Source organism: Phascolarctos cinereus, unplaced genomic scaffold (genome assembly GCF_003287225.1).
Source record: "Phascolarctos cinereus isolate Bilbo 61053 unplaced genomic scaffold, phaCin_HiC Scaffold_3;HRSCAF=262, whole genome shotgun sequence".
Lineage (NCBI taxonomy): Eukaryota > Metazoa > Chordata > Mammalia > Diprotodontia > Phascolarctidae > Phascolarctos > Phascolarctos cinereus.
Window position 1 is genome coordinate 175874614 of NW_027555736.1, and position 27986 is coordinate 175902599.

A 27986-nucleotide genomic window follows, 5' to 3' on the forward strand; every position below is an offset into this window, starting at 1 on the left:
GGAATCCCCAGCCACTGGGAATGTACCATCATAATATGGCAACATACTTATAATAGCATCATCCTCTTATCTTTACCTTCACAGGGAAGAAGCTAGCTTCTTACCCAATGAAATACATAGTTAAGTACTAGGTAAATTATTTTCTAAAACTTAAGTGCTTTGGAAATACATAAGAAAAAAGGTAATAATAATAATAGCATTTATATAGCGCTTTGTTTGCCAAGTATTTCACATATGTCTGTGTTATTTCATTGGATAATGTAATGCAAAAGTATCATGTTTATTTAGTATTAATCTCTCTTCTTTTACTTAGACAATGCTCACTGCTATCTCCATGAGTGCCATTGCTACCAATGGTGTGGTGCCAGGTGAGTGTTCAGTTTGCCTTCTGGTGGTAGTGCAGTAAGGTTGTGGTCTTCTGCCATTACTGTGTGCTTATAAATCCTGGAATTCAGAAACTAGTTATTCTGAGAAAGCAGATAGAGTTTTAGGTCATTTAACATATACCCTGCCTTCTAATACATAGAATGTTGGACTGTATTCTGTGGAAGGCATTTCTTTATGTTTTAGAAATCTGTGTCAGCTAAAGACAGGCATGTAAACCTCTCTCTCTCAGAATAATTTACACGTCTATTTTTTTTTTACCTGAAGTGACTGCTGTCTGATTTTTCTGAGACAATCTAGTGAATTTGGTTGCTTCGTGTGGAATAAATGAAGAGTAGTTTTTATTCAGTGAAGGCTTAATGACGCAGACCTTCCATTGGGAAATTTGCTCCCTGTAAAATCCAGGATGTTTGAGAATTTGTTATGTTTCCCTTTCTTTTGTATTTTTATTTTCAGTGGTATATATCCCTGTTTTAAAATTCTCACTCTCCCTTTCCAGCTGGAGGCTCATACTTCATGATTTCCCGAGCATTAGGGCCAGAGTTTGGTGGAGCAGTGGGCCTCTGCTTCTACCTTGGCACCACGTTTGCAGCAGCCATGTATATCCTTGGTGCCATTGAGATATTCCTGGTGAGTTAATGTCTTGGCTGTGTTCTGGGCTAGGTGCTATGGAGCAGGAAGGTGCACTCGGTGAAGTATAGAATCCCTTTCTTCAAGATTCTTCCAAATACTGGCTAGAAGAATTGAGCAAGTGGCTGGACCTGGAACTCTGTGGTCTTTATTGTGAACTTTGTAGAGTGGATGTAGCTATGACAATGTAGATTTTCACCTCCCCCTTTGTTATATTTCCATGTCATTCTGAGATTAAGAAAGAAATTTGTTTTCCCTATCAGAGCAAAATATAGTTGAGTAAAGCAAAACTAATTTCTCTTGTCATTCTTATCCCCTCAAATCATTTCTATCCTGGCAGTGGAAATGTTTAAGAGGACATAGTGATCAGTCCTTTTATTTGATCTTTTAAATGCAAGTAACGATTCATTCCTGTTGTTCTGGTGGGATACGTAGCCAGAACAGTGTGGGGGACAAAAGAAAACCCTTGATAGACTATTTTCCCAGTCATTCCGGGTATTTTAATTTGGAAACAGATTGGAGAAGAAAAACGTGAAAGGGTTTCGTCACATTTGAGTAGTGCTCAAGTCAAGTCAGCCAACATTTATTAAGTGCCTACTATGTGCCGGACACTGTGCTAAGCCCTGGGGATACAAGGAAGGGCAAAAAAATAGTCCCTGCCCTCAAGAAGCCAGTAGTTTAATGGAGGAGAGAACATGCAAACAACTATGTACAAATGAAATCTGCAGGGTAAATTGGAGGTCATCCTAGAGGGCTGGCACTAGCATTAAGAGTTTTTCGAATTAGTTCTGTATATTTCTGCCTTGCTATGTGGACATTGTTGTAGTTTGCTATAGCACAACTATTTGGTTCCATGAGAGTGACCTCATTTTCTCTTTCTTTGCCTTCCTGGCAGATCTACATTTTTCCCCGAGCTGCCATTTTCCGAAGTGATGATGCCCTTAAGGAATCAGCAGCCATGCTAAATAACATGCGTGTCTATGGCACAGCCTTCTTGGTCCTTATGGTGCTGGTGGTGTTTGTTGGCGTACGCTACGTGAACAAGTTCGCCTCGCTCTTCTTGGCCTGCGTCATTGTATCTATCTTGGCCATTTATGCTGGGGCCATCAAATCTTCCTTTGCCCCTCCAAATTTTCCGTATGTCAGCACATCTCATCTACTCGGGGGAGGGGAAGGGCAGGGAATCATGTGCCACAAAGTTACTGGAAAGGCCTTATGGCGTGCTAGCTGCAGGATTTAGACACTAGCAGTGCCTCTGACGGCTTCCTCTAATATAGGCTTGGTCAACATCTAGGCAGAAATCTTCCCAGTAAAACTCATTATTTTAGTGATATGACATTGAGCCTCAGCACAAAATGGGTAACTCATTCTATCTCCTGATGACAGATATAAGAAGCCTTTTTATCTTGTGGTGATGTAATGATTATATAATGTTCCTGGAACAGTTTGTATTTGCAGCAGCACATTATTTATCCATTTGTCTGTTATTATTAGTCCTATGAGGGAGGTAAATTTACTATCCTATTTCTAGAAATTAGAAAACTGGGAAAGGGAGAGTGGGGACAGCAAAGAAGTTTTCTGCCCTGTACTAGAAGCTGAGCTTCAGTTATGCAGTTCTTAGTACAGGGCCCTGTGCTTTATGGTCCCAGAACATGGGGTAATCTGTGATGATGGGTAGGTGGTATCTTTTGAATACACAAATGCTTTTTTATCCATCAGTAAGATGGGGATATGGGTATTTGATCCATGCTTCCCTCTTATAACCAGTAGTATTCATCTGACAAAAGGCTGACAAGGGTTAAGAGTGGCTATATGCTTGCAATAGAGCTTTTCTTTGAAAAACTAACTAAATCCTAGATGAAGGCCATGACTTTTTTTCTTTACATTCATAATTCATTAAACATATATTAAAAACCTACTATGTGCCAAGCACTGTGCTACATGCTGGGGATACAAAAAGACAATTCCTGCCCTCAAGGAGCTTACAGTCTAATGGGGGAGACAACATGTAAAGCAAATATATGCGAAGCAAGCTATATACAGGACAAATAGGAAATAATTAAAGGAAGGAAAGCACTGGACTGAAATGGGATTAGAGAATGCTTCCTATAGAAGGTGGGATTTTAGTCAGGACTTAAAGGAAGCTAGGGAGTCAATTGAGCTACTCAGGCTATGAAGTCAAAGAATTTTAGAACTGGAACAGACCTTAGAAACCAGTTCAGTCCTCTTCATTTCATAGATGAAAAAACTAAGGTCTGAAGAGTTTTTGACTTGTCCAAGGTTACATAATTAATCATGGAAACACTATCATGGAAAAACTACTAGACTTCTGCTTAGAGGGTACAAAACTTGGGAAAATGGGTGGAAGTTGTAGAGGGAAAGCAGATTTAGGTTTGATATAGGGAAGAATTTTCCAATAAGAGATACCCCAAAGTGAAATGGATTACCTAGGGAGACTATGTTTACTCTCACTAGGAATCTTTTTAAAAAATTTTAAATGTAATAATATTTTTCATGAACAAAATGACTCAAGTTGAAAGGCAACATAGTAGAGTGGGGAAAGTGCTAGATTTGGAGCTTTGAATCCTTGCCTTGCCACTTGGTACCTCTATGACCTTGGACAGGTCCCAGGTCCTCATCTGTAAAATGAGAGATTAGAACTACATGACCTTTAAAGTCCCTTTCAGCTCTAAATCTTTGATCTTATGCTCATAATAAAAATGAATGTTACAGAAAGGACTAGAATTAAACTAGTTGGAACTGAGGTCAAAATCCTATGATTTAGAACAGCAGACCTCAGAAATCATCGAATACAATCTCCTTATTTTATAGTTGTGGATATTGAGGCCCAGAGGAACAATATAGCATAATGAAGAGAGTGCTGGGCCTGGAATCAGGGAGACCTAAGTTCAAATCCCCTCTCTTAAATCTCTTTGGCTGTGTAAACACCAACATGTCATTTAATTTCTTCTTAGATTTTTAAGGTATTATGTGAATGTCTCAGAAATCTTCACACAAAAGCTGGATTCCCACTTGTTGAGAATGATATAAAGGGTTGAGACAAGCATTGGCCTACATGGATTCTGATCTCTTCCAAGACTGATAGTCTGTGATTCACTACATCAGGGTTTAGGCTTATGGAATAGTCTTTTCTCAGTTCATGGAGGTTGTGTTTTTCATTCTAGCAAAGTAGGTTTCTTATTAGCTGGGGATATTTATCCTTTGCCATGAATCTATGACATTTCTAGGACAAACAATAGGGATGATTAATTTTTTTTTTTTTTGGTTAGGCAATGGGGTTAAGTGACTTTTGGGATGATTAATTTCTAATAACGAGGAAACCTTTTTTGTTAACGAGTTCCTTTCAATATCCAACTCAATCTTCTCATTTTAAAACCCTTGTTTGCTCTTGTGCCTTTTTTTTTTGCTCATTTCCTATTCTTATTTTTCCACCTGTTTTCCTTTTAGAGTTTGCATGTTGGGCAACCGCACTCTTTCTTCAAGACACATTGATGTTTGCTCAAAGACCAAGGAAATGAACAACATGACGGTCCCTTCAAAACTGTGGGGCTTCTTCTGTAACTCTAGCCACTATTTCAATGTCACCTGTGATGATTACTTTGAGCACAACAATGTCACATCAATCCAGGGCATCCCTGGTTTGGCTAGTGGAATCATTGTGGGTAAGTAGGGCAAAAACAAAGTTTTTACTGGCCAGTTTAGTCTTTTAGATCTTTTCATTGTCATTGGGAACTATCTGCCAGGATATCTCCTTCTCTAAACTCGGCACACAACTCTTAATGCCAGCAGATTCCTGCTTTGACCACAAGGAACTTAATTTCTTGGCTCCCTTCAAGAGTGTTATCTGTTTCAACATTTGCCTCCAACTTTAGGCAGGTCTGATCTTTTGCTAACCTACAAATCATTTGTGTGGTCTAGGGAAAGAGGATCATATTTTCACTTTTCTTTCTAAAATTGACAATGTTTGTCCTGCAGTTCCCAGGGGCAGGGCTAAATGATGAGCAAACTGGACCGGAACCACTGTAATGTCACCACATGTTTTCTCAACTCATTTAAATCTATGAAATCCCTTTCCTAAGTGACTTAGTGGTTTGGATGACATCTTTTTTTTTTTTGGCACGTGAGCAAGTTTGATCTCACTGAATCGTGTAGAGCAGCATTGATCACTAATAGGAGCTCAAAGGCAGTCAGCTTCACTTTGCTTTCCTTAACTCCTAACCAGCTTTTCCAGGTCTGACTTAATTGCATGTGGGTATACCAGAACAGTTAGCCAAACTACATTTGAAACTGTTTTAGAAAGTACATAAGGTGTTTGTTTTGGTGGGTGTGGTCTTTGTGGGATTATTTTGTTTGTTTGATTTGGGTTTTTTGCTGTCATAGAAGCAAAATGTATATTTAAAAACCGAATAAGAAAACTGAGTGTTAGTAAAGCAGATTGTCTTATTATAGTCTTCTGGCAACATTAACTTCCAATTCTTCCTCTTATTTTCACTACAGAGAATCTTTGGAGTAACTATCTACCAAAGGGAGAGCTAATTGAGAAGCCGTCGGCCAAATCTTCTGATTTCTTAGGCAACTTGAATCACGAGTATGTGCTTGTTGACATTACCACCTCTTTCACTCTCCTGGTTGGAATCTTCTTTCCCTCTGTCACAGGTAAACAGATAGGTTTCTGTCTGCTTAATTTTAGAAATTGTCAATTAGTCCTTGAAGATTATTTAGTTAGATGATTGAGTCTTGTTCTTAGAATTTCTTAATTTTTTTTCCCCAACCTTTGGAATCACTGGCATGAATCTAAGCAAATTTTCTTTGTAGTAGCTGGAAGGGCTGACTTATTGGATCTTTTCTCTAGGTATCATGGCTGGATCAAACAGGTCTGGAGATTTGAAGGATGCTCAAAAATCCATTCCCATTGGTACCATTCTTGCCATCCTGACCACCTCTTTTGTTTGTATCCTTTACGTAGATCTGATTTGGCTATCAGTGTGGTAGGATTGTATCGTAGAAATTGGTGGATTAATACTTTTTGTTCAGCCAATAAGAGCATGTTATTATGAACGATCTTTTTTTTTTTGGCTAGGCAGTGGTGTTAAGTGACTTTCCCAGAGTCACACAGCTAGTAAGTGTTATGTGTCTGAGGTCAGATTTGAACTCAGGTCCTTCTGAATCCGGGGCTGGCACTCTATCCACTGCGTCACCTAGCTGCCCCAAGAGCATATTATTATGGAAGGGCTCAAAACAAGATAGATTGTGGTCCATCTTCCCCTTACCTCCATCCCTCCACTCCACCCCTGCCCCCCAAAAACAAAAAAAAACCCAGAAAGAGACATCAAAAGGCAAAGTATAGGGATTAGGAGACCTAACTCCTCATAGTTTATAAAGGTGAAGGCATGGGTTTGGCTAAATGCACTGGCCTCCAACATTCTGTCTCATGTTTGACAATGAAGAATGACAGCTTCCTTGACTTCTGATGTAGATTTAAGCAGTGTTGTCCTCTTTGGGGCATGCATTGAAGGGGTTGTTCTCCGGGATAAGTAAGTATTCTGGTCTTCTGTTATGATTGTTGTAGGAGTACAGTGCCTGGCACATAGTAAGCACTTAAAAAATTCTTGTTGCTTCCTTGTATCTGCTGTGACATCTATCACATGTATTTCTTAAGACACAGGAACCAAAAAGGGGTAACCTGAGTTGAAACAAAGGTTAACTGTCAACATTACTCAGATTTAATGAGTTTATATGTTTGTGTATATATATATATGGGGAGTTAACGGTGCAGTAAAGAAAGCAATGAATGATTTTGAAAAACCAGGTTTCCTGAATATTCACACCCAGTAGGAAGCTACAAAAAGGGAAATCCCTGACGTGGCAAGAAGGTAAGAAAGAAGAGACATTCAAGCATCTCTGGCTTTTCCCTCATAAGGACTAAATATTTGTCTAAATCAGATATATTAGGAAGTCCTAAAGAAGGCTGAACAGAATCACCAACTCATTCTTCCATTAGTGATTAGTTTATTGTTATTCATGTTATTAGTTTTATTATTATTAGGTTAGTGTTATTCATGTTTAGTTGGATATGATGTGATAGCTTGGCGTATTTTAAAGTGTATTTATTTTGTAAGGATGGAGCTGGACTTATTGAATGAAAATGATAGAAATTAGAGTTGAAAGGGGACCTCAGAGGTCACCTAGCTGAATCCATACCTGAGCATGAATTCTTTCTACAGTATGTATGACAAATGATCACACACATCCTTTGCTTTATGGCCTCCAGTTTGAGGGTGGGGAGAGAGAGGGGAAGAGCAATTAAGAGATCATGGTAACTTTGGAAAAAGCAGCAGTTTCAGCTGATGAGATCAGAAGCCAGACTCAAAGACTTTGAAAGGTGAATGAAAGGAAAGGTAAAAGTGAGAGAGAGAGAGAGAGAAGGAGAAGGAGAGAGAGAATAAAATCAAGGGTGTAAGTAGAGAGATTGACCTTTGCAACCATCAGAGACTATCAGAGAATGGAATAAAGGAGAATATGGAGGATGATGTCAAGTGGTTTGGAGGATTATAGATAAGGGAGAGGAGAGAGCTGGCAATAGAATCATAGAGCTGGATGGAACCTTACAGATACAGTTCAACCTCATTTTATAAGTGAAGAAACTGAGACCCAAAGAGAAACTAAATGACTTGGCCAAGATGAACTCACTTTGTTTTTAAAAGGAATTTTTTTATTTATGTTTTTTGTTTTCATATCACCTTCATTTCCCATTATATCCCCCCACTCCCATAGAGCCATCCTTTATAATAAAGGGGGGAAAAGCAGTTCAGCAAAACCAACAACACATCATTCAAGTCCAACAGTATTCAGTGTTCCATGGTCTTAGTTCCCTAACTTTCTGCAAAGAAGAGAGGGAGATACATTCTCATCTGTCTTCTTTGGGTTCAAGCTGGGTAATTATAATGACACAGCATTCAGTTTCAATCTTTTATCATTCGTTCCATTTACACTGTTGTCATTATTCCTTGACTACTTAATAACAAAGCCAGAATACTTTCCTCTTGTTATTTAATCTTACAATGCCCTGCAAGTTAAATTTCAACTTCCCTTTAACTTTTCTCTCAGGTTTGGAGATGCAGTGAAAGGAAATTTGGTGGTAGGTACTTTATCTTGGCCATCCCCATGGGTCATTGTTATTGGTTCCTTCTTCTCAACTTGTGGGGCTGGACTGCAGAGCCTCACCGGTGCCCCGAGGCTGCTACAGGCTATTGCCAAGGACAACATCATACCATTCCTTCGGGTAAGAGACTCTTATATATTCCTCTTTCTACATACTCTCCCCATTCCCTATAGGGTAACTATATTCCTCATGGTAGCATGGCTTTTAAAAAATGTCTCAACATTGTCTGTTTGGGATTTTAGGATTGCTAGGTGAAGTAACATGGGACAATCCAGGGCTCATAACAAAAGACCTACCCCTTTTTACTTTTCTAATTTCCACTCTTTTTACAAAAAGTTGATGCAATAATTTATTTTCTCACACTGTTTGCCTCAGTTTCCTCAACTGCAAAATGGGGATAATAATAGTACTTATGTCTCAGGGTTGTTGTGAGGATCAAATGAGATCTTATTTGTGAAGCTCTTAGCACACACAGTGTCTAGCACATAGGTGCTATATAAATGCATATTCTTTTCCCTTCCTTTTGTCTTCACACCATCACACTTCTTTATTGGAGATTACATGATATTATATCAGATTCCATCATCCTCTTTAATTTCATATAGTTACGTGAATCTTTAGTATTATAATAGGTAAATTAGGAGAGTACAGTGAATGGTATAGCTGCCAAAGGTAATTTTAATAAAGCTTTACCCCATTCCAGTAAGACCTCATTTCTTAAGTTTGCCATCTGTTTTCTTATTGTAGGTGTTTGGACACAGCAAAGCCAATGGGGAGCCTACCTGGGCCTTACTCCTTACTGCTGTCATTGCGGAACTAGGGATCCTCATTGCTTCCCTGGATCTTGTGGCCCCAATCCTTTCCATGTAATAATCAATATATGTTCCATAGTTTATTTTTTAATAAATCATTTAACAGTGTTCTCAGTTACTTATCTATGGACTAACACTAATTAACTACAAATTCTTACTGATCCACAAAAATTTTGCTGGAAAAGGTAGTAAAATTATTTTTTAAAACTTATAAACTTAAACTAATTCTTAGCAGACAAGCTAAATTATACCCTGACTCAGAGTGGGCAAGGTGAGGCCCTAACTCGGTTTCTTATATGAAAATTTGAAGTGACTACACCCTTGGATGGAATGAGTTTTTGTTTCTGTGTGTACATTGTGGGCCCCATGTCTATTTTAGTTAGTCACCAGTCAGCAGACTCTAGAATATATTCTTTTTTCATAGCATTACTCACTCAGTTATTTTAGTTATTTTACTCTTTAGCTTAAAGATTTGTTATTTAACATGTTCTTTTGTTCAACATAAATCCTAGCAAAATAAAGTGAAAGTGTTTGAGGAGGGTGGGAGTGAGACTTGAAGAATGTCACTTGGGTTTTGGTCATAAGAATAACAGTGAACCTCATGCTCATTGTTTGCTTCAGCTTCACAATAAAAATGAAGCAGGACTTGATTGTCCGCCTGAGGAAAAGTAAGGTGAGGTTCAAATTTTTGTTCCCTCAGCTCTTAGTCACGTTGTTATTAATCTGCAAATAAACCCTGAATTGCGTTAAGGGAGAGTTCTGTTACTTTTAATAAACTTGGGTGAAATCCATTTTAACAATACTGATAAGCACTCTTCTCATCCCTCCAGGTTTTTCTTGATGTGTTACCTCTTCGTGAACCTGGCATGTGCCTTGCAGACTCTGCTTCGAACACCCAATTGGAGACCCCGGTTCCGCTACTACCACTGGTAAGTTTGTTTTTCTTGTCTCAAAACTTAGAACACTTGGTCAAATTACATAACTGGAAACTGAATACTATCACACAAGCTATTTTCAGATTTTCAGATCTTATCTAAAGTCCTTTCCCTGATAGCCCTTTCTGAGAATTAATCACTGTTGGTTTTGGTATCATCAAACAAAAATTCTAACTACCTTTATGGGTTACTATAGCTTTCCTTTCCCAGAGGTTGTAGAAGAGATCCACTATAAAATGACTCCTCCCTTGTGTCCTCTCCTTAGACTTTCACCATCTACTTTTTGCCACATTATATACTATCCCTTTCTTAAGTCTTATCAGTTTCCTCCCTCTCTAAAACTTTCATAATTTAAGTAAGCCCAGGCTTCCCAGTTTTAAAGAAGCTATTGCTTGATTTCACTGCCTTCCAAAGTACTACCTTCTCTCTTTTGCCTTTCAAAACTAAGTTCTTGGATGTTTTAGTATTCTGTAATCAATAATGTGGTTTATTTTATTTTTTAAAAAAAGCATTTTATGCTATTTGCTACAGTTTTCCTATCTGTAAAGTAAGAAAATTAATGGCAACATTGCGCCAGATGTTGGGATATTCACAGAACATTTAGAAATCATCAGAACAAATGTTTTTGGGAAGAGCATATATGAATCTGTGATAGAGAACTCCTAGTGTCAAAGTTACCTCTACTGAGCTGTTGATTTAAAATTCTGCTAATTTTATGAATCATCCCTACTTTGCTAATAAAGATTTCAGTGATCACATAGACTTCATTATATATTTTACTATTTACATATTTTGACAACAGTGAGATCAGTCCTCATTATCGTGTTCCTATTTTTGAGCCACTCAAGATGTTTCTGGTTTTTTATTCTCTAGGGCACTCTCCTTCATGGGCATGAGCATCTGTGTGGCCCTGATGTTCATTTCATCCTGGTATTATGCCATTGTGGCCATGGTGATAGCTGGTATGATCTACAAGTACATTGAGTACCAAGGGTGAGTCACTACAGCAGGAATAACAGTCTGTGGGTTTGGGCTTGGACATCCATAAATGTTAAAACTTTAGGTATATGAGTATTTAGCACAGTCAGTTAAAGCAGTATTTTAGTGAAGCCAGGCTTTTTAGGTTCAGTTAACTTAATGGTTCAGTGACTACAAATTGCATCTCTAATTCTGTCAGAAATCTTGCAGAGGCTTTTGGATCACAAGGAGAAGTAACAAAACTGGATGGGTAAATCAGTGTGAATTAGCTGGGAAAAAACAAATGAAAGAATATTTCTGATTGATAGTGGATCAAAAGTATACAAAAGACAAACATATCTTGGATTTGTTCTACATTCTCCAAGTTATATCTAAAATGAAAGGGAGCATGTTCCTGACTCCAGGATCATCTAAAATTTCAACAGACACTTCTTACCCCAGAAGTTTATTGGGTTTTTTTTTTAATGTCAGAATTGCTTCCTAATATGCCTTCCTCCTCTCTCCCTAACATATCTGCCCTGACAAAACGAGAAAAAATTGAGGAAAAACTCAGTCAATAACATGACCAAATCTGACAGTGTACATAATATTCCACAACTATAGTCCTTCTCTTCTCTACTGAGAGAAAAAAAATGTTTCTTTCTCTTCTGCAATCAAAATTGGTCATTGTAATTAATCTCAATTTGGTAGTATTTTAATGTTGTATTCATTTGTGTTACTGTAGTCACTGAACATATATTGTTCTCTTGGTTTTACTCTTCATTCTTCCTCAGTTTGTAAAAGTCTTATAGTGTTTTTCTGAATTTCTTATATTCTTCATTATTTACAGTTCAGTCGTATTCCATTAAATTCATATGCCACAATATGTTCATCTTCCCTAATCAACAGGCACCCAGTTTATTGGTTTGTTTGTTTGTTTTTGTTATCATAATGAGTGCTAGTAAATACCTTGACTTGGGGATCCCATTCAATTTTATTTTCCCCTACACTGTCAGTGCAAACTCATGATTCACTTTAATTTCATTACCTCAACCCCTCTGTTACTTTCTGGTTGCTAAGCAACTAATACTATATCGAGAAATGAGTGAATGAACCCTTTGGCCATGTTTATGCACTGTCCAACAACACATCCTGATTGCTGGTGAAGAATGATGTTATCAATTAATTGAGAAGGTAGAATGTTGTTGGTGAAGTGTGCGACATGTCCGTTCTTAGCTGAATGTTTAATTTTTAAATTGGATTTTACCTGCTTTATGTCAATCTCTTTTCCTTTTTCTTTACCACAGTGCTGAGAAAGAGTGGGGCGATGGGATCCGGGGACTGTCCCTAAGTGCAGCTCGCTTTGCCCTGCTACGGCTAGAGGAAGGGCCTCCACACACAAAGAATTGGAGGTAAAGTAGGATGTACAGCTTCAAACAGTGTTGTGGCACATAATAAGTACTCATAAATGATTGTGTTATAAGAAAGACATGGCACAGGAAATTAGCATAATAGAGCTGCCATGATCCATTTTAAATCTGTTCCCTTTCATTTAGCTGATTAAGTTTTTTTTTTCTATCACTTATTCTTCCTTTCCCCATTTTGCATAGGCCTCAATTGCTGGTGATGCTGAAACTAGATGAGGACTTACATGTTAAACATCCTCGCCTCCTAACTTTTGCCTCACAGCTCAAAGCTGGCAAAGGTCTCACTATTGTGGGCTCTGTTCTTGTGGGAAACTTCTTGGAAAACTATGGTGAGGCATTAGCTGCTGAACAGGTAAGAAAGGGGATAGAGTCTAATTGAATTTACAGCTATGCTCGGTTGTGTAGATGGCTCTCAGGCTTATAAATTAATCCTGTGGCATTTAATAAGTTGTCTTCTCAGATAAGTGCTCCGTCTCTGAACAGATACTATTCTACTCCTAGGTTCTACCATATGATTGAGATGAGGCAGGTCACCAGCCTTCTTCTTGCATTTAAAATATTGGCAGGTATATAAGTTATACCATTGTAGAAAGATGAGCAAATCATAATCACAAAGATGGCTTCCAAATAAATTCCTAATTACTGGTTTTTGTGTGTTTTGAGGGAAAGTATGTAAGTGAAATCTGTTCCTTCAAAATAGCCTCATAACCTTCTTACTAGTAACTGGTGATATAAACAGGCTGCTTCTACTGTCTCTTCCTAGATGTACCTATGTGACAAACCTGTCCCCTAAAGTTGTTTCTCACTAGCACTCAAAGTAAGCACCATCCTCATAAGTGATAGGTGTTGAGAGAAAATTCTATATGCATTTCAATAATTCCATCAGATTCCATTTTAAAGGATCTGCAAAATGCTGTAGGATCCTAGAGACTGAAGATGATCATAAAATGTCTGCCCAGACTAGCAATTCTGCTTGAGAGGGATACTATTAGCCCTTTAAAAGTGGCATTGTATATTGTAATTTCTTAGAGGTTATGAGTATAACATGTAAGAATTTTTTTCCAAGTTAAATATAAAAGATTCTTTTGTGATCATTTTTAATAGTTTCATACTAATGAGGTACGGCTAGCATTTTTATAAATGCTAGGAAAATAAGCCTAAAAGGTAGTTACAAAATAACAAAAAGTAAATGTTTTCATTTTCTCTTTAAAAAAAAAATTAAAGAGCCCTCGTGATCCTTCTGGCTTGATAATCAAGCTACCCAACTTCTAATCCTGGTTTACCATTGACTTGTTCTGTGGCTTTGGGTAGATGATACCCACTTTCTGTACTAGTGTTCCCAGGGATTGTAAGGACCTAAGAGAGAAAAAGTTTTAAAATTTTTAAACTGTACAAAAGAATTTGGGGGGGGGGTAATTGGGGTTAAGTGACTTGCCTAGGGTCACACAGCTAGTAAGTGTCAAGTGTTTGGTCTGAGGTCAAATTTGAACTCAGGTCCTCCTGACTTCAGGGCGGGTGCTCTATCCACTGCGCCACCTACATACCCCTAAAAGGAATATTTCAATAAATGTAAGTAAGTGCCATTATTTGAAGGAAGGGAAATGAAAGAAAGAGGACCCCAGGAGAAATATTGGGGTGGAACTATACTAGTAATCTAAGTTAGGATATGGCTAGGTATGAGGAAAAAAGAATATTCCCACTAGTTCATTCACCCTACTTAGTCAACACAGATTGTTGTATGCTCACAATGCCAAGCTGTGGGGTGATCTGCAAAGAAAGTAGAAGATATGTACTATGCCTTGAAGTACTTGATAGTTAATGGAAGAAAAAGGGACAGAGAAACATATAAACCAAAATACAACCAATTTTGAATATAGAGATGTGCATAGAACTGCTAAACATTTGAGGAGATAGAAGAGATAAAGAATAGTAGGAGTTACCGGAATAATTTTAGGTAAATTAGGCCTATAGCAAGATCTTGGGGAAGAAATTGGTCTTGCGCAGAGACTGAAAATACAAAGAAGAGAGCCATAACATGGGGAGGTCAAGACAGCATTTTAGATGGGAGCAATGGCACAAGTGTCCCAGGGTTTCAGGCAGATCAGTTCAGTGTTCCTATATTTCTTTCAGACCATTAAGCACCTGATGGAGGCAGAGAAAGTGAAGGGCTTTTGCCAGCTGGTGGTGGCAGCCAAACTGAGGGAGGGCATCTCCCATCTCATCCAGTCTTGTGGCCTTGGGGGCATGAAACACAATACTGTGGTGATGGGTTGGCCCAATGGCTGGCGCCAGAGTGAAGATGCCCGTGCCTGGAAGACTTTCATTGGTAAAGAGCATTCCTCATCTTTTTCTATTCTTTTTTTTTTAAACTGTATTTTCTTTTTCTTTTTCTTTTTCTTTTTTTTTTTTTGGCTAGGCAATGGGGTTAAGTGACTTGCCCTGGGTCAGACAGCTAGTAAGGGTTATGTGCCTGAGGCCAGATTTAAAGTCAGGTTCTCCTGAATCCAAGACCAGTGCTGTATCCACTGCGCCACCTAGCTGCCCCACCCCCATCTTTTTCCAAGCCCTTAAGCAAGTTGCAGTTATATACCCATCTCACCTCTCTGCCCTCTGAAATTGAGGCCATTATTTTGCTGAAACTGAGACATACATTGCAGTGCTAGAATAATAAAGACCTTATAGGCTGACTCAACACCTCCCATCCTCTGCGCCTTAATCTTATTTGGCGAGTGAAATGCTTACCTCAGCTGAGTTTACAAAATGCTTTCACTAAAATACATTTTTTCCTCATCTTTAATTCTTATATTTCCAGGTTTTTAATTGTGAATTTCTATCTTAATGTTTTTGTACAGTGGGCTGCTTCTTCACCACCTCGTGGTGTAAATGCCTCTTGCATTTATTATTGGTTCCCAGTTCCCTGAAAATACAGTAATATTGTGATTCTCTACATGAGATTTGCTTATTTGCTTGAGAAAGGCTAGCCAATAGTGGATTTTCTGAGCATTTCATCATCTCATTAAGACTGCACATGGTAGTGACATGTTCATTTTTTTAGTCCTTGCTATCTATCTATCTATCTATCTATCTATCTATCTATCTATCTAATCTATATATATATATATATATATGTAAAAATGAAAAGCCATCATCTTTCTTTCCCTAATGATCTCTTATGAAGAAAGGGAAATATAAAGATTTCTTTGCTTATCAGTTCTGGGTCTTTTTTTCTTTTCTTTCTCCAGGCACAGTTCGGGTGACAACAGCTGCCCATCTTGCCCTACTGGTAGCCAAAAATGTCTCCTTCTTTCCCAGTAATGTGGAACCATTTGCTGAGGGCAACATTGATGTGTGGTGGATTGTGCATGATGGGGGGATGCTCATGCTCTTACCATTCCTGCTTAAACAGCATAAGGTACACGCAGGCATCCTTTAAACCATTCTGTTTGCTTTTCTCCCCTGCCTAGCATCTGTCTAGTCTCTTTAGACATATCCTTCCTTTTTGGCTTAAATGGAGCATTTTTGAGACTTAAAGTCAAAATGGATGGATGTTACCTCCGATTCAGGGAGTTAACTTTTAATTTTTCATTTCCCCTCTTCTGAAAAAAAATAGATATTTTAATATTTAGTATCTCCCCATCTCTCAGTGGAACAAAGAGGATTAGTGAAAAAATGCTAGTAAAGTTCTGTTATCAGAGTCCTCAGGAGAAAAAGTTACAATAACATCCACCCTAGGAAAACTTAAATTATTTACATAAAACAAGACCTTGAATACCAGAATACTCAAGTGTCAATGTTGCTTATCTTTTTGGTAAGATTAGGTAAATTGAGATTTTTCAAAAACTAGATTTTATGTAATGATCCAAATAGTCATTACGTTAAATTGTACAAAACTGCCTTTTCTCCTGTGGTATTTTTATCACAGACCATCTTTATCATTTTTGCCAGTATTTTTCTTAAATAGTAAAATAATTTTATCAAACGCCTACTTAATTTGTTTGAATTGTCTTATTTTAATACCCTGAGGCCAGAAGTAGGACATCAGGAAGGAATATAGTGGCAGAGCTATAAGTTACTGTGTTCATTTCTCATGATTAACTGTGTGTGTGTATTCTCACAGGTGTGGCGTAAGTGTGCCATCCGTATCTTCACGGTAGCCCAGTTAGAAGACAACAGCATCCAGATGAAGAAGGACCTGGCTACCTTCCTGTATCACCTCCGAATTGAGGCAGAGGTAGAAGTGGTAGAGATGGTAAGATACTAGAGTCTGAGGAAGAACATGAAAACTGTCTCTATTTGTCCCCAACCTTTATATTTCCAGGTTCAGCATTATCCCTATTTCATGGACCTGTTCATTATGATCCAGTGCCCTGGAATTGTGGATTAATCCTTTAGCTGAAGCAAAACTTTAACATACTAAGCAGAATGTCCCCTTTCCTCCCTTTTTTGGTGGCTTTTTGTTTTTGCCAGCTTTTTACCTGATGGATTTCATAGAACCCTGTTTTAAACACATCTTATTTTAGCCAGGCAATTAAAAGGACACTTAATTAAAAAGAACCTTAATTCATAGAACCCTGTTTTAAATGAACACATCTTACTTTAGGACACTGAACAGAAAACCTGCATTTGTGTCAAAGAGATATGTACAATGGTTGGGGTAGATTAACAAGTCAAAACCATGAATGGTTTTATCCTTAGATTAAATATTGATTTGTCTATGTAGCTCCCTTTGGTTTGCTTATTCTCTCTTCTGCCCTATAAAATCAGGATGGGAGTTTAGTTGATCACACAGTTCTCTGTATTCATCTAGTGATTTGACACAAAGAAATGAGTTGGTTTTCTTTTTCTCCTTTGTGCTTGTTGCTTATTTGGCATGGTGTTTCCCTGGCAGCATGACAGTGACATATCAGCCTATACCTACGAGCGCACTCTGATGATGGAACAAAGATCTCAGATGCTACGGCACATGCGACTCTCCAAAACGGAACGAGAAAGAGAGGTAAGAACCCTGTTTCATCAATCCCTTTATCCTAAACACTTGAATATTAACCTACTGAGCAGAGGTGGTATTTTATTGAATTCTCAAAAGGTAGCAGATTCAAGAGTTAATAATCTCTCCTACTGCCCACCATGGAGTCAGCTGTTTAGACTACTCCTCTAGTGTTTGGAGTAACCATTAGACGAAGGAGGGATCTTTTCCTGACCCTCTGGCATTTGTGCAAATTTAAGATGTGAGGAAAAAATTGAACATGGAGTTGTGTTTGTGTTGAATCTCCGCCAGGCACAGTTGGTTAAAGATCGGAATTCAATGCTACGCCTTACCAGCATTGGCTCTGATGAGGATGAAGAAACAGAGACCTATCAGGAAAAAGTGCACATGACTTGGACAAAGGACAAGTACATGGCATCCCGGGGACATAAACCCAAGACATTAGAGGGATTCCAGGACCTACTCAACATGCGACCGTAAGTGTCTCATTGGGGTTAATGTAACCATAAGCAAAGTACAGAACAATATATCTACCCTTTCTCAATGTTCCAGGCTCTTAGTGTAACTCATACATCTAGGTTTAGTATAGATCTTCACTTTACAGATCACATACAACTCATTTCTTAGAATTGTTTTTAGAATCTGACATCTAGAATCCCAACAAAAACAAAATTAACAAAAAAGGTTTAAACATGTACTAAAGTTGAATCCTTCCATCAGACTCCTGAATAGGCCCCGCAGACATTTATGTTTAATAACATGGTCAAGTTGGAAATGTACCACTTTCCTTTAATTTTTAATTTATTAGTATCCCCAGTTCATGACAATTCACAGTAGTGGGAACAGAACTAGTACAATTGGAACCCACTGATAATGCCAACTATTTATCCACTAGTACTAACTTGCAGACCCCAAAAACCTTTCACCAAAGCCTTTAAGTTTTGTTTGGAATTTCACTTTCTGGTTGAGGTGCTATTTGAGCAATGGGGAAAAAAAAAAGCCTGGCATTTATCAACCTTTTTCAATCTGACATCTGTTAATTTGCATGGGTACATTGGCTCACTGGATAGTCCTCTCCCCATATGGGATCTGGCCATCTATGAGCTCTGCATCAGTCTAAACATGTAAAATAAAGACTTAAGGATTGAAAATGGATTATAGAATCATTGCTTTAGAGCTAAGAGGGACATTAGAGGTAAACCTACTCCAACTGTTTCACTTTGCAAATGAGGGAATTTAGAGTTTAATCTAGAGAGTTTAAGTGACATGCTAAAGGTCAAACAGGTTGCAGGTAACAGAAAGGGAAATCTGTATCAATTGATTCCTTTCCACTGTACCTCAGTTGCTGTCTGAGGTTAATGTCTCAGAGATTTGGAATGGTGAAACAAATGGTAGAAACAAAAAAAAAGGCTTGAGGACATACACAGGCACCTGCTATGCTCCCTCATTTCCAAAAAGCTAAATGTCACCACCAAACTCCTAATAAAAAATTAGCAAATGGTGGTGAGAGAATTCAGGGTACTGACATAACTTAAATGTAATGATATATTGGTTGGAAAACTGAAATGCCCACAAAGCTTGCCATAGGGAGAAGCATCTAGACAAACCATAAACTGAGCAACCGGTCCTTGAATAATTTGGCAGTTGATTTTAAATGTATTCTGTTTCCCAGCGTGGAATTTATGGTGATATAAAAAAAAAAGACAAGGATATAAAAAGGCCATCTTATCTTCATCTTTAGAAAAGGTGGAAAGCATCAGACATAGTATGAAAGATCTAAATTTCTGTTTTTAGTTCTGCCACTTAACTTATGGCATGACTTGAAACATGTTTTTTCACCTCTTATCATCCTGGCCTGTAAAAGTAGGTGAGGGAGATTTATTACTTGACCTGAGGAATGTTGTGAGAAGAAACCAAAGAAATAAGTGGCTAAAATTTTTCTTCTGCCCAAAGTTTCCAACCTGTTCCACTAAAGTTAACCCTGATAACATGAGGGCAAAACAATGGTATCTTGCCCTAAAATATAAAGGAGGTTAAATTTGGTGTATTTCCCAGGTGCTTAAGAGAAAAAAGCAAGAAGTACAAACTAGTAGTATGCTCCAGTTTAGATTTATCCCTACCTACCACATTACCACTCTTCACACTAAGGCCAGACAAGTTGTCTGCCTCAGCTTTAGGCTAATTTCTCTTTCCCCTGGACTACCTCTACTTGCACTTTGTCTTCTCCCCAGAGATCAGTCTAATGTGAGGCGGATGCATACTGCTGTAAAGCTGAATGAGGTGATTGTCAACAAGTCCCATGAAGCAAAGTTGGTATTGCTGAACATGCCAGGGCCACCCCGAAACCCTGAAGGTGATGAGAATTGTATCCTTTCCAAGATTTATGAATCTTTCCCTTGGACATAGAATGGCTAGGTGACTATAAAAAGTAATTTAGTCTACCCCAAATTTCCCTCTGTGTACAAGGTAATTGAAATATTTTGAAATCCACAGAAGTGAAGCCAGATATCCTTCATGACTTTTAAAATTGTTAAACAAGGACTTTGATAAGGTGAAGATTTTCTGGATAGATTTCATTTTTTCATCTGGATCCTTATTCTGCCCAATTACTCTTAAACAGCTCTTCTTCCAGGAATCTTTCTTATACATAAACCTTTCTATATGAAGGTTCTTTTCCCCATCTACAAACAAGGGCCAGTTTGGGATGGATACCCTGTGGGGCTGCAAAGTGCATTGATCCCTTTACCTACCAGTTCAACTCACAGGGAGGAAGAAGCAAAAAGAGCTGTTGGTGGGGAAGGTGAAGTGATAGAAATCACCTCAATCAATCATCTTTGGAAACCCTTGTAGAAACAGATATTGGAGGCTCATGTGTCCGTGGACTTCTGATTCTTGTCATTGCTGCTTTAGGGTGAATATGAAAGTACAACATGGGTTAATCCACGACTATTTAGATTTCCAAAACATCTCTTGTGTAAAATGGGAAGGGACATATAGTATGGGATATAATGGGACTAGGTTCCTGAATTGTTTTTGCACAGGAACAAACTGGATCCAAGGTTCAGTCCCCCTCTCTAATCCCTAGGCCATAAACCATGTCTTAATACTTGTTTTTAAATTCTGTGAAGACAAAAAGCCCTTGGGTGTCAAGATGCAAAGCTGAATGTGTTAGTGTTCTGGCTCTGATTGACTCCTTGACACATCTGCATAGATATGGAATTCCTGGAGGTGCTTACAGAAGGGCTAGAGCGTGTCCTCCTTGTAAGAGGAGGCGGCAGTGAAGTGATCACCATCTACTCCTAACTGTACCTGATGTGTTTTGCTTGACCCAACCCTCCTCACAGGTTTCAATTCTCCACAAAAATCTCAGATGATCTGGCACTTTGCTGCCATTCCCACTGGACCAGAGGGCTGTTTTCTGTATACGTGATGCTGAACTTTTGCGGAGCTGAGCCTCAAGACCTCCTCTGTCCCTGTACTTTAGTGCAAAGGGAACTGGAGGTGCCCTTCTTCCCACTTGACCCTCATCCTTCCTCTAAAAGAAGCAAGTCAAATGAGATGCGTGTAAAATGCTTTGTGACTAGAAAGCAGGACCTAAATGTGAGTTACTCCCTCATCATCATTGGAACCTAAAAATCTTGTCATCACCCAGTTTAGTGTACATTATAACCAGAAGAGAAAAAGAGATAAGGCAGAAAGGAGCCAGGATCAGAGGGTAAATTTAAATAGGACAGGAGGCACAGTCATTTTGCTTTGGGCAAGACGGAAGCTGCAAGATGGATCTCAGAAACCTTTACTCAGTTGTGATCTCCTGCAGAAACTTTAACTCCAGGAAGTTCATTCCAAGGATGATGCTCAGAGAAGTATAACAACATTCCAGCCAAAAAAATCTATAGCCACAAGTATACGGCAACCCAGTCTCTCTATAACAGACCCATCTGGAAAACTTTCTCAGCTCATCTTCAGTGCGCTTGCCTTCCAAGGACCTCATTCTATGTTGTGGTACTACAAAGAATGAAACTAACCTATACACAAAGCCCTTTCTGCAAGAACTTAGAAACCATTCCTCAATAGATGCTGCTCTTTAGTCTGATCCCAGGTTAAAGCATGTGTGTACGTTGTATGTACATTGAATGTTTCACATTTTCCCAAATTCGGCCCATTCCATAGTATTATGTAAGGCATTGTTACACTGGAAATTACTTTTTTTTAAAAAAGGAGTGTTGTCTAGGTGATTGAATCATTCATGGAAACCCCAGCTAGGTGCTCAGAATGACACAACTATTGTCCATGGACACTTATAGGTGAGTGACTTGGACAAAATAAACAAACTGGATGTCAGTAATGAGAAATTTACTGGGCTTATCTCCCCTTTCCTCCCATCCTCTGTTAGTAGGCACAGAGCAAACAGGGAGACTGGCTGATCTGCCCTAAAGATAATTAGATCACTTAAAATAAGATGGGCTTATATTTTGAGGGTGAATTCAGCAATGGAATTGAAAGTTCTGGTGCCATACATTAATTCACAGTGCCAAAGTCACTGAGTTGCTAAATTCCCTTCGTTCCTTCTCAAAGTGACTCAGAATATGAATTGGCATTGGCCTTGCTGAAGAAATTCCAGGTTCTTTCGTTTTGTGGCCTGGCTTTTGGAGTTGAGATGAAGTGAGAGAAGTTAATAGCACTGCACAGACAATTTAAGAAATAAGGTTTTTGTTTGGTTTTGTCTTAGGGTGGGAGGTGGGGGAGGGCATTGCCCTTTCCCTCAATTTCCTCCTTTACTCTGATTGTAAAGACCTGGCTCTAGACTCAGAGATCAGTCAGACGCCTTGTGATTGCCAATTTCCTTTGCATTCTCAGAATGCTATGAAGTACTGGACTGAGGGGATAATTTTACAAGTTAAATAGTCTTTCCTTTTTTTTTTTCTTTTTTTTTTTTTTTTGGCCAATCACCAAGATACTGCTTCCAGGCATAGGAAATCTTTGCCTTATATGGCTGTGGCAGTAATTTCAGACACCTGAACTTAGTCTGAAATCTTTCTGTTACAGAAAGATTCATGTATAGGGACCACTCCACCTTGCCTAGGCCCGTGCCACTTCGTGGACTCAGCTGTTACTTGACTAAACTGAAAATAGTTATAATCTCTCTTCCTTCTTTACTCAGTAGCATTTGAGAATGTGCAACATTCTGATGATTCAACTAGCTCCATGGACAAAGAAGGCAGCCATTCAGTATAACTAAAGAAACCCATCAGTAGACACAAATTAGAATAGTGAAAAACGAATCAAATTTAATTCCTGTCTTTCTGGACGGAAGCAGCTCCTGTTTCTTCTTCCAATGTGTCAGGAAAACACCTTGTTTATACCTTGTGTTGCACCTTTTATTCCTTGTTTCCCTCTACCAATTTCCTTTTTATGGTGTGGACTGGAGTTCAATGCCAGAAGATTCCCTCCTTGCTCTGCCCACAAGCCTAGACTTTTGCAACCTGATACTCCAAAAATCATTTCATCTCCTCATGGGCTTTTTAGTTTCTCTGAGCAGCACCCTCCAGTCCAAAAAGGTGATATTTTTAGAGATTAGGTAGATTAAGTTAAATGTAATCTAGACAGAAAAATGAAAGGGAATTCTCCCTGAAGTTTATAGTCAGAATATTTTAAAGGGGTGAGGGAACTGGAGGTTATTTGTATAGCCCCTCTGCCTCCATCTATTTCTTTTTTTAAATCACTGTTACATGGCAGAGTATTGTCCCCTGCTCAAACTCTCCCATTTCTGTGTGGGTCACTGTATATGAGTGTATTTTGTCTCTTGTGTCTAACATGTCTCTCAATCACTGCAAAGTAGAGCAATACTGAAAACTCATCAAGAGAATGCACCTTAGGGAAGGGGGCTGTCTGCTTTGACAGAGGTAAGGGAGGGGAAGAAACTTCTACCTTTGGGACAAGATCAAATTTGGAGATTTAGCCATAATATTCCCAGGAAGTGTAGTGTCAAACATCCTCTTGCTATTGGTCTATGCCTTCACTAGCTGGATTAAAAATCATACTGAGGCCAGTCTTTTAGCAGGGGAAAGATCACTACTTCATATTCATACATGCCTCACAGCTTCCTGAGGCAGCTGGGGACTGCCTCTCCCTAAGGAACCCATTCCCTACCCTGTGATGGATTAAGCACAGTCACCTTCCTCTGTCCCTAAGTTACAATAATATGACAGGTAGAAAATGCCCAGGTTCAGTCTGGTATTAACAATTCTTTTTTCTTTTTTTTCTTCTCATCATGTAGAATCTGAAGCTAGCATTAGTTTCTCAAATCTGCCACAAGTGTCTCCAGCCGTATTTGTCCCCTTTAATATCATTTAGAGGTAGAACCTTTATTTTAAGGAAAATGGATTTAAGGAACTCATGCAACTTTGTTTTCTTTTCCAAGAGCCACTCTGAGCAGTTTAATTTATTGAGAGGAGAGGCCGAAGCAGCCACTCTTTTGTTTACACGGAATTAGGGTTTTGATTGTTGTTTTTGCTCTGTATCGGAAACATAAATAAAGTTTTTTACATTATTTTCAGCCAGGAGCATCTCTGTAGTTTTTCTTTGTTGGTACTCTGACCCTATTAGCTTTGTTCTTAGTTTTTTGATTCTTCTTTTCAGCACAGGAGACCTTTGCAAAGCAGAACAGACTAAAGTGTTACTGAGAAGGGATAAGTGACAAAAATCAAATGGGATCCACGTGTGAGGGGGCGCAATTCACGTTTTCCCTTGATTATAAGAGTAGCCCACCACCACTGAATTCCATTCTCTGAAAAGAAAGAAGAAAGAAGAAAATGGTAAAGGTCATAGTGTAGCCTCTCACCAAGTCCCTTTAATCTTTTACTCCCAGCTCTCCTACTTTCCACCTTTGCTTTCCACTCAACATTTTCTGAAGCTCCTTATGTACCTTATCTGCTAAGTCTGGTTTTCTAACACCAACCCCACCTTCTGACAAATCAGGTAGATGACCCAGTCAGCTGCTGATTACATCTCAACCTAGGCAAATTTAAATTTCTACTTTTTGCCTTACCTCAGGGGGTTCAATGAAAGCCAACCAATCTGATGCATGTGTAGGCAGCAGCCCCATGGATTGGCACTTATAGACAGCTAAAGCCAACCCCATGAGGTTCCCAATGAGATAGACCAAGCCCTGGAGGAACTTCTGGCTTGAACTCTCCAGCATCTTGAAAGCTGCAATGGCAATGAGAGGTATCAAGACAGCTCCAAGGCAACCACAGACTAATACAAGGACATACCAAGACTGGGCTGTTTACTGAGGAACTGATGATTATAGAAAAAAGAGAAACTCAAATATAAGCAATTTAGCTTCACTTCTCACTAACAAAGGGCTTTGTAACACGTTACTTCAATGGGGATATCCCCTAAGGAACTGGCTTTTGGTCCCCAAACACTGGGGGAAACATGTGCCTCCCACATTCTGGGGAAGACAGACTGGTTCCCTCTGTGGTAAAGCTGCTTGAAAAGACAATGCATACCTTGCTAGCACCAAGAATACTTACTGGCTGAAATGGCCATAAGTGCTTGAATGGGCCGCCAGGCCATCATACACACCATCATGGTGGGGAAGATGGAGATAGTGTTGCCTGCCATGTACATGATGAAAAGGTTCATGGGGATCTGTTTGAGGGGACCCAGGGCAATGTCCCAGCAACGCTAGAAGAAATATATGATTATTTCACTTCAATCACTACTAACACCCCCACTACCAATTATGGCTGGGTGACCTTCACCAAGGTTTGTCAGCAGAATGTCTTTTCAAATTTGTTTTCTGCTGCCATCTGAGGATCTCTTATCCAAAGATTAGAAAACAGGAGTGAGAGGCCTGCTTATTAAAATTTTTAGGCTGTCTTCCAAGGAGTTATCCAGGTACCATTTTCTCCAGCATTTACTAGGGGAGGAAAGAGACAGATTTTGTCCTCCCTGTCCCTGTCCCCTTCTGTCCCAAGCATTGTCTCTAAAAGGTCTAAGGTTTTACTTTGTAGGTCTTTAAAGAGATACTCTTTTCACCACCAAAGAAAGGTAGAGCTCAAAGGTTTCAAAAGCACTGATCACCTATTTATATCTCTGTACCTTTTCTACCAGGATCCGGTCTGTTTCCTGCACGCTGGTATCGGGCACTTGCTTGTCCAGGTAACCCACTGGATACATGGAATCTCCCTGGCCACCTCCCCGGTCACTTCGGCCCCTAAAGAACCAGACCAAGAAGCAGAGGCTAGGGGTTTCCCAACCTCATCTCCCATGCAATCTCCCAAAACTCTCCCCCCAAAAAATCCTGCCCTCTTCTCTAACTTCTTTAGCATTACCATCTTCCCAGTCACTAGTGCTCATAATTGTGACCCATTTGTAAAAGAAAGGGTTTAAGACTAGATGGCATCTGTAGTCCCTTCACAGTCCTAATCTATAACAACTGAATCTTCAGGTATTATGTGCTTTCTTTGTGCCAGACACTGTGTTAGATGTTGTACATAAAAGTACAAAGAATAAAACAACCCCTGCTTGCAAGGAGCTTACATTCTAACAAGTACATATAAAAATAGACATAACATAAAGACAAATATATACAGAGTGGTTAAGTACAAGGTAGTTTGAGAGGGAGGGTACTAGGAGATGGGGAAACAAGGAAAGGTTAAATCCAGAAGATGGTTCTTGAGCTTCATCTTCAAGGAAGGGAGGGGCTCAGAGGAGGTAAGGAGGGAGTACATGCCAGGTATGTAAGACATTCAGTGCAACAGCACCAGGTTGGGAGATAGTGTATCCTGTGTGAACAGAGAAAAGTCCAGTTTGGCTGAATTGTATAGTGGAGGAGGAGGAGTAATGGCCACTAAATCTGGACTTTGTAGTTTGTAGAAAAGTCTCAAAAGTTTATACTTGATCTTAGAGGTAATAGGAAGTCCTTGAAGTTGATTAAGTTGGGGAGTCACATGGTCAGATCTATGTTTAAAGAAATTAATCTGGCATCTGTGCAGGATAGACTGCAGTTGGGAAAGACTTAAGGCTACACAAGAGGTGAGTATGGCCTGAACTAAAGTGGTGCAGTCCTGTTGATTTTACCTCAAAATCTCATGTTTGTCCCCTACACTCCACTGAGACAGCAAGCTTCCTACCCTCCAGCCTATCCTCTCTCAGGTTTGTTCTTCTCATCAATGGAATAAGTAATAATCTTCCTAATGCACAGCTCTGATTCCATTACACTTCTGCCCAAAATACCTTAGTGGTTCTCTACTACCTACCTAATAAAGTTTAAACTCCTGATTCATCTCCCTGCCTCAGGTCTCCACAATCCATTTTGTCCTCCATTTAGGGGCCAAAGGGATTTTCCTAAAACACACATCAACCCCCTATTCACTAAACTCCAGTGACTCCCTATTGCTCCCAGGATAAAATGCCCTGTTTGACATTTTATTTGGCATTTCACAGCCTGGCCCCTTCCTATCTAGCTAGGCTTCTTACCCTCTGCTCCCTCCATATATGATGCAGGGACATAGGCTGACTTCCTCACAGGTGACACTCCATCTCCTGACTCCATGTCTTTTCAGTGGCCGACCCCTGGGCCATTCTAGGCTCTCTGCCTCTTGGCTTCCCTAGCTTCCCTAGCAAGTCTTAGCTCAAAACCCACCTTCTGCCTCTCTCTGTGCCTCCAATTTACCAAGTATGTCTGTAGATAATAGTTTGTATGTTCTCTCTCACATCAGAATTCGAGTTCCTTAAGAACAAAAACTGTGTTTTTTGCCTTTCTTTGTACTCCTAGTGGTTAAAGTACCTAGCATGTAGTAAGCCCATAATAAATGATTAGAGACTGACTAGCAATCAAGCCCTTCTACAATCTGGTTCCCTGCCAGCTGTTTTGCTCTATTTCATCTCCCTGTTTCACCTGAACTTTCATTGATTTATCTTGTCCCATTCAATCTACATCACCAAAGTCCCCCCTTTCCTTCAGGGCCAGTGAGATGCCACTTCCCGGAGGCCTTCCCAGGACGCTCGCTTGGGGACTCATCCCTCCTCCAATGTCTCAGACTACGTAGCCTGTCGGGGTGTCCCTCTTTCCTGTCACGCTAGGGTGGTGTGCGTGCGCGCAGGTGTGTCCCACTCCTACTGGGTAAGCTCCCGCAAACAAGGACTGCGGAGTATCTGTACCCCCGGGTCATATGTAACACGGGGCCATGCACGCAGCGGGCGCTTAATAACCTGTATGCCCCTTTCCGGAGGGTCCCCCGGCTGGCAGGGAATGAGCCTTTCCCGTCCTCCTCTCGTCCCCGGGCCCGTTTGCGCCTCACCTGCTGCCTCCTCCAGGGCCGCTCAGCTCAATGGCCCATTTGAAACGCCGGCCTCGGTTCGCCACCAAACTTGCCTGGGTTGTCATGGCAACGGCTGCCTCCTAACGCCGAGGACAAGGAAAGGGACCCAGACCGCTTAGCTTCCCGGGATGCACCGGAGACCCCGACCGCCCTCCAGCGGAGACAGCCCCAAATCCCGAGGGCGCGACCCCGCGAAGTCCTGGTCTCGCCTCCCAAACAGCACTTCTGGGTCATGCGGATGACGTCACTTCTGGTCCTGATCAGGCCAGGAGAGAGCCCGGAGGGTTGGATTGAGCATGCGTGGAAGGGACAGCAAGAGGGCGGGGCCTGAGTTTAT

The 27986-nt window shown here is 39.8% G+C and overlaps 2 protein-coding genes across 5 annotated transcripts in view; one reads left to right on the forward strand and one right to left on the reverse strand.

Moving 5' to 3' along the window:
* The window catches only part of SLC12A6 (solute carrier family 12 member 6), a 91892-nt gene extending 68021 nt beyond the window's left edge, over positions 1-23871 (forward strand). For 3 of the 4 annotated variants that reach the window (XM_020996693.2, XM_020996836.2, XM_020996924.2), the window contains 20 exons: positions 314-368; positions 884-1014; positions 1910-2151; positions 4483-4697; positions 5533-5691; positions 5888-5986; positions 6512-6569; positions 8143-8317; positions 8945-9063; positions 9840-9938; positions 10818-10937; positions 12209-12313; positions 12512-12680; positions 14459-14654; positions 15571-15740; positions 16446-16577; positions 17217-17324; positions 17607-17791; positions 19547-19680; positions 20527-23871. In XM_020996693.2, coding sequence (XP_020852352.1) covers positions 314-368; positions 884-1014; positions 1910-2151; positions 4483-4697; positions 5533-5691; positions 5888-5986; positions 6512-6569; positions 8143-8317; positions 8945-9063; positions 9840-9938; positions 10818-10937; positions 12209-12313; positions 12512-12680; positions 14459-14654; positions 15571-15740; positions 16446-16577; positions 17217-17324; positions 17607-17791; positions 19547-19680; positions 20527-20618 — 2763 coding nt within the window. In that variant the 3' untranslated portion in view covers positions 20619-23871. The remainder of the gene's footprint in view (positions 1-313; positions 369-883; positions 1015-1909; positions 2152-4482; positions 4698-5532; positions 5692-5887; positions 5987-6511; positions 6570-8142; positions 8318-8944; positions 9064-9839; positions 9939-10817; positions 10938-12208; positions 12314-12511; positions 12681-14458; positions 14655-15570; positions 15741-16445; positions 16578-17216; positions 17325-17606; positions 17792-19546; positions 19681-20526) is intronic. The other variant, XM_020996765.2, reaches the window with a different exon arrangement.
* On the reverse strand, positions 23719-27897 carry EMC4 (ER membrane protein complex subunit 4). Its single transcript, XM_020997422.2, has 5 exons — positions 27629-27897; positions 25425-25539; positions 24854-25007; positions 24364-24524; positions 23719-24102 (listed from the first exon to the last, which is right to left on the reverse strand). Exons 1-5 carry the CDS (start codon positions 27712-27714, stop codon positions 24067-24069), a joined length of 552 nt encoding a protein of 183 aa, XP_020853081.1. The 5' UTR covers positions 27715-27897; the 3' UTR covers positions 23719-24066.
* Positions 27898-27986: the final 89 nt, after the last annotated feature.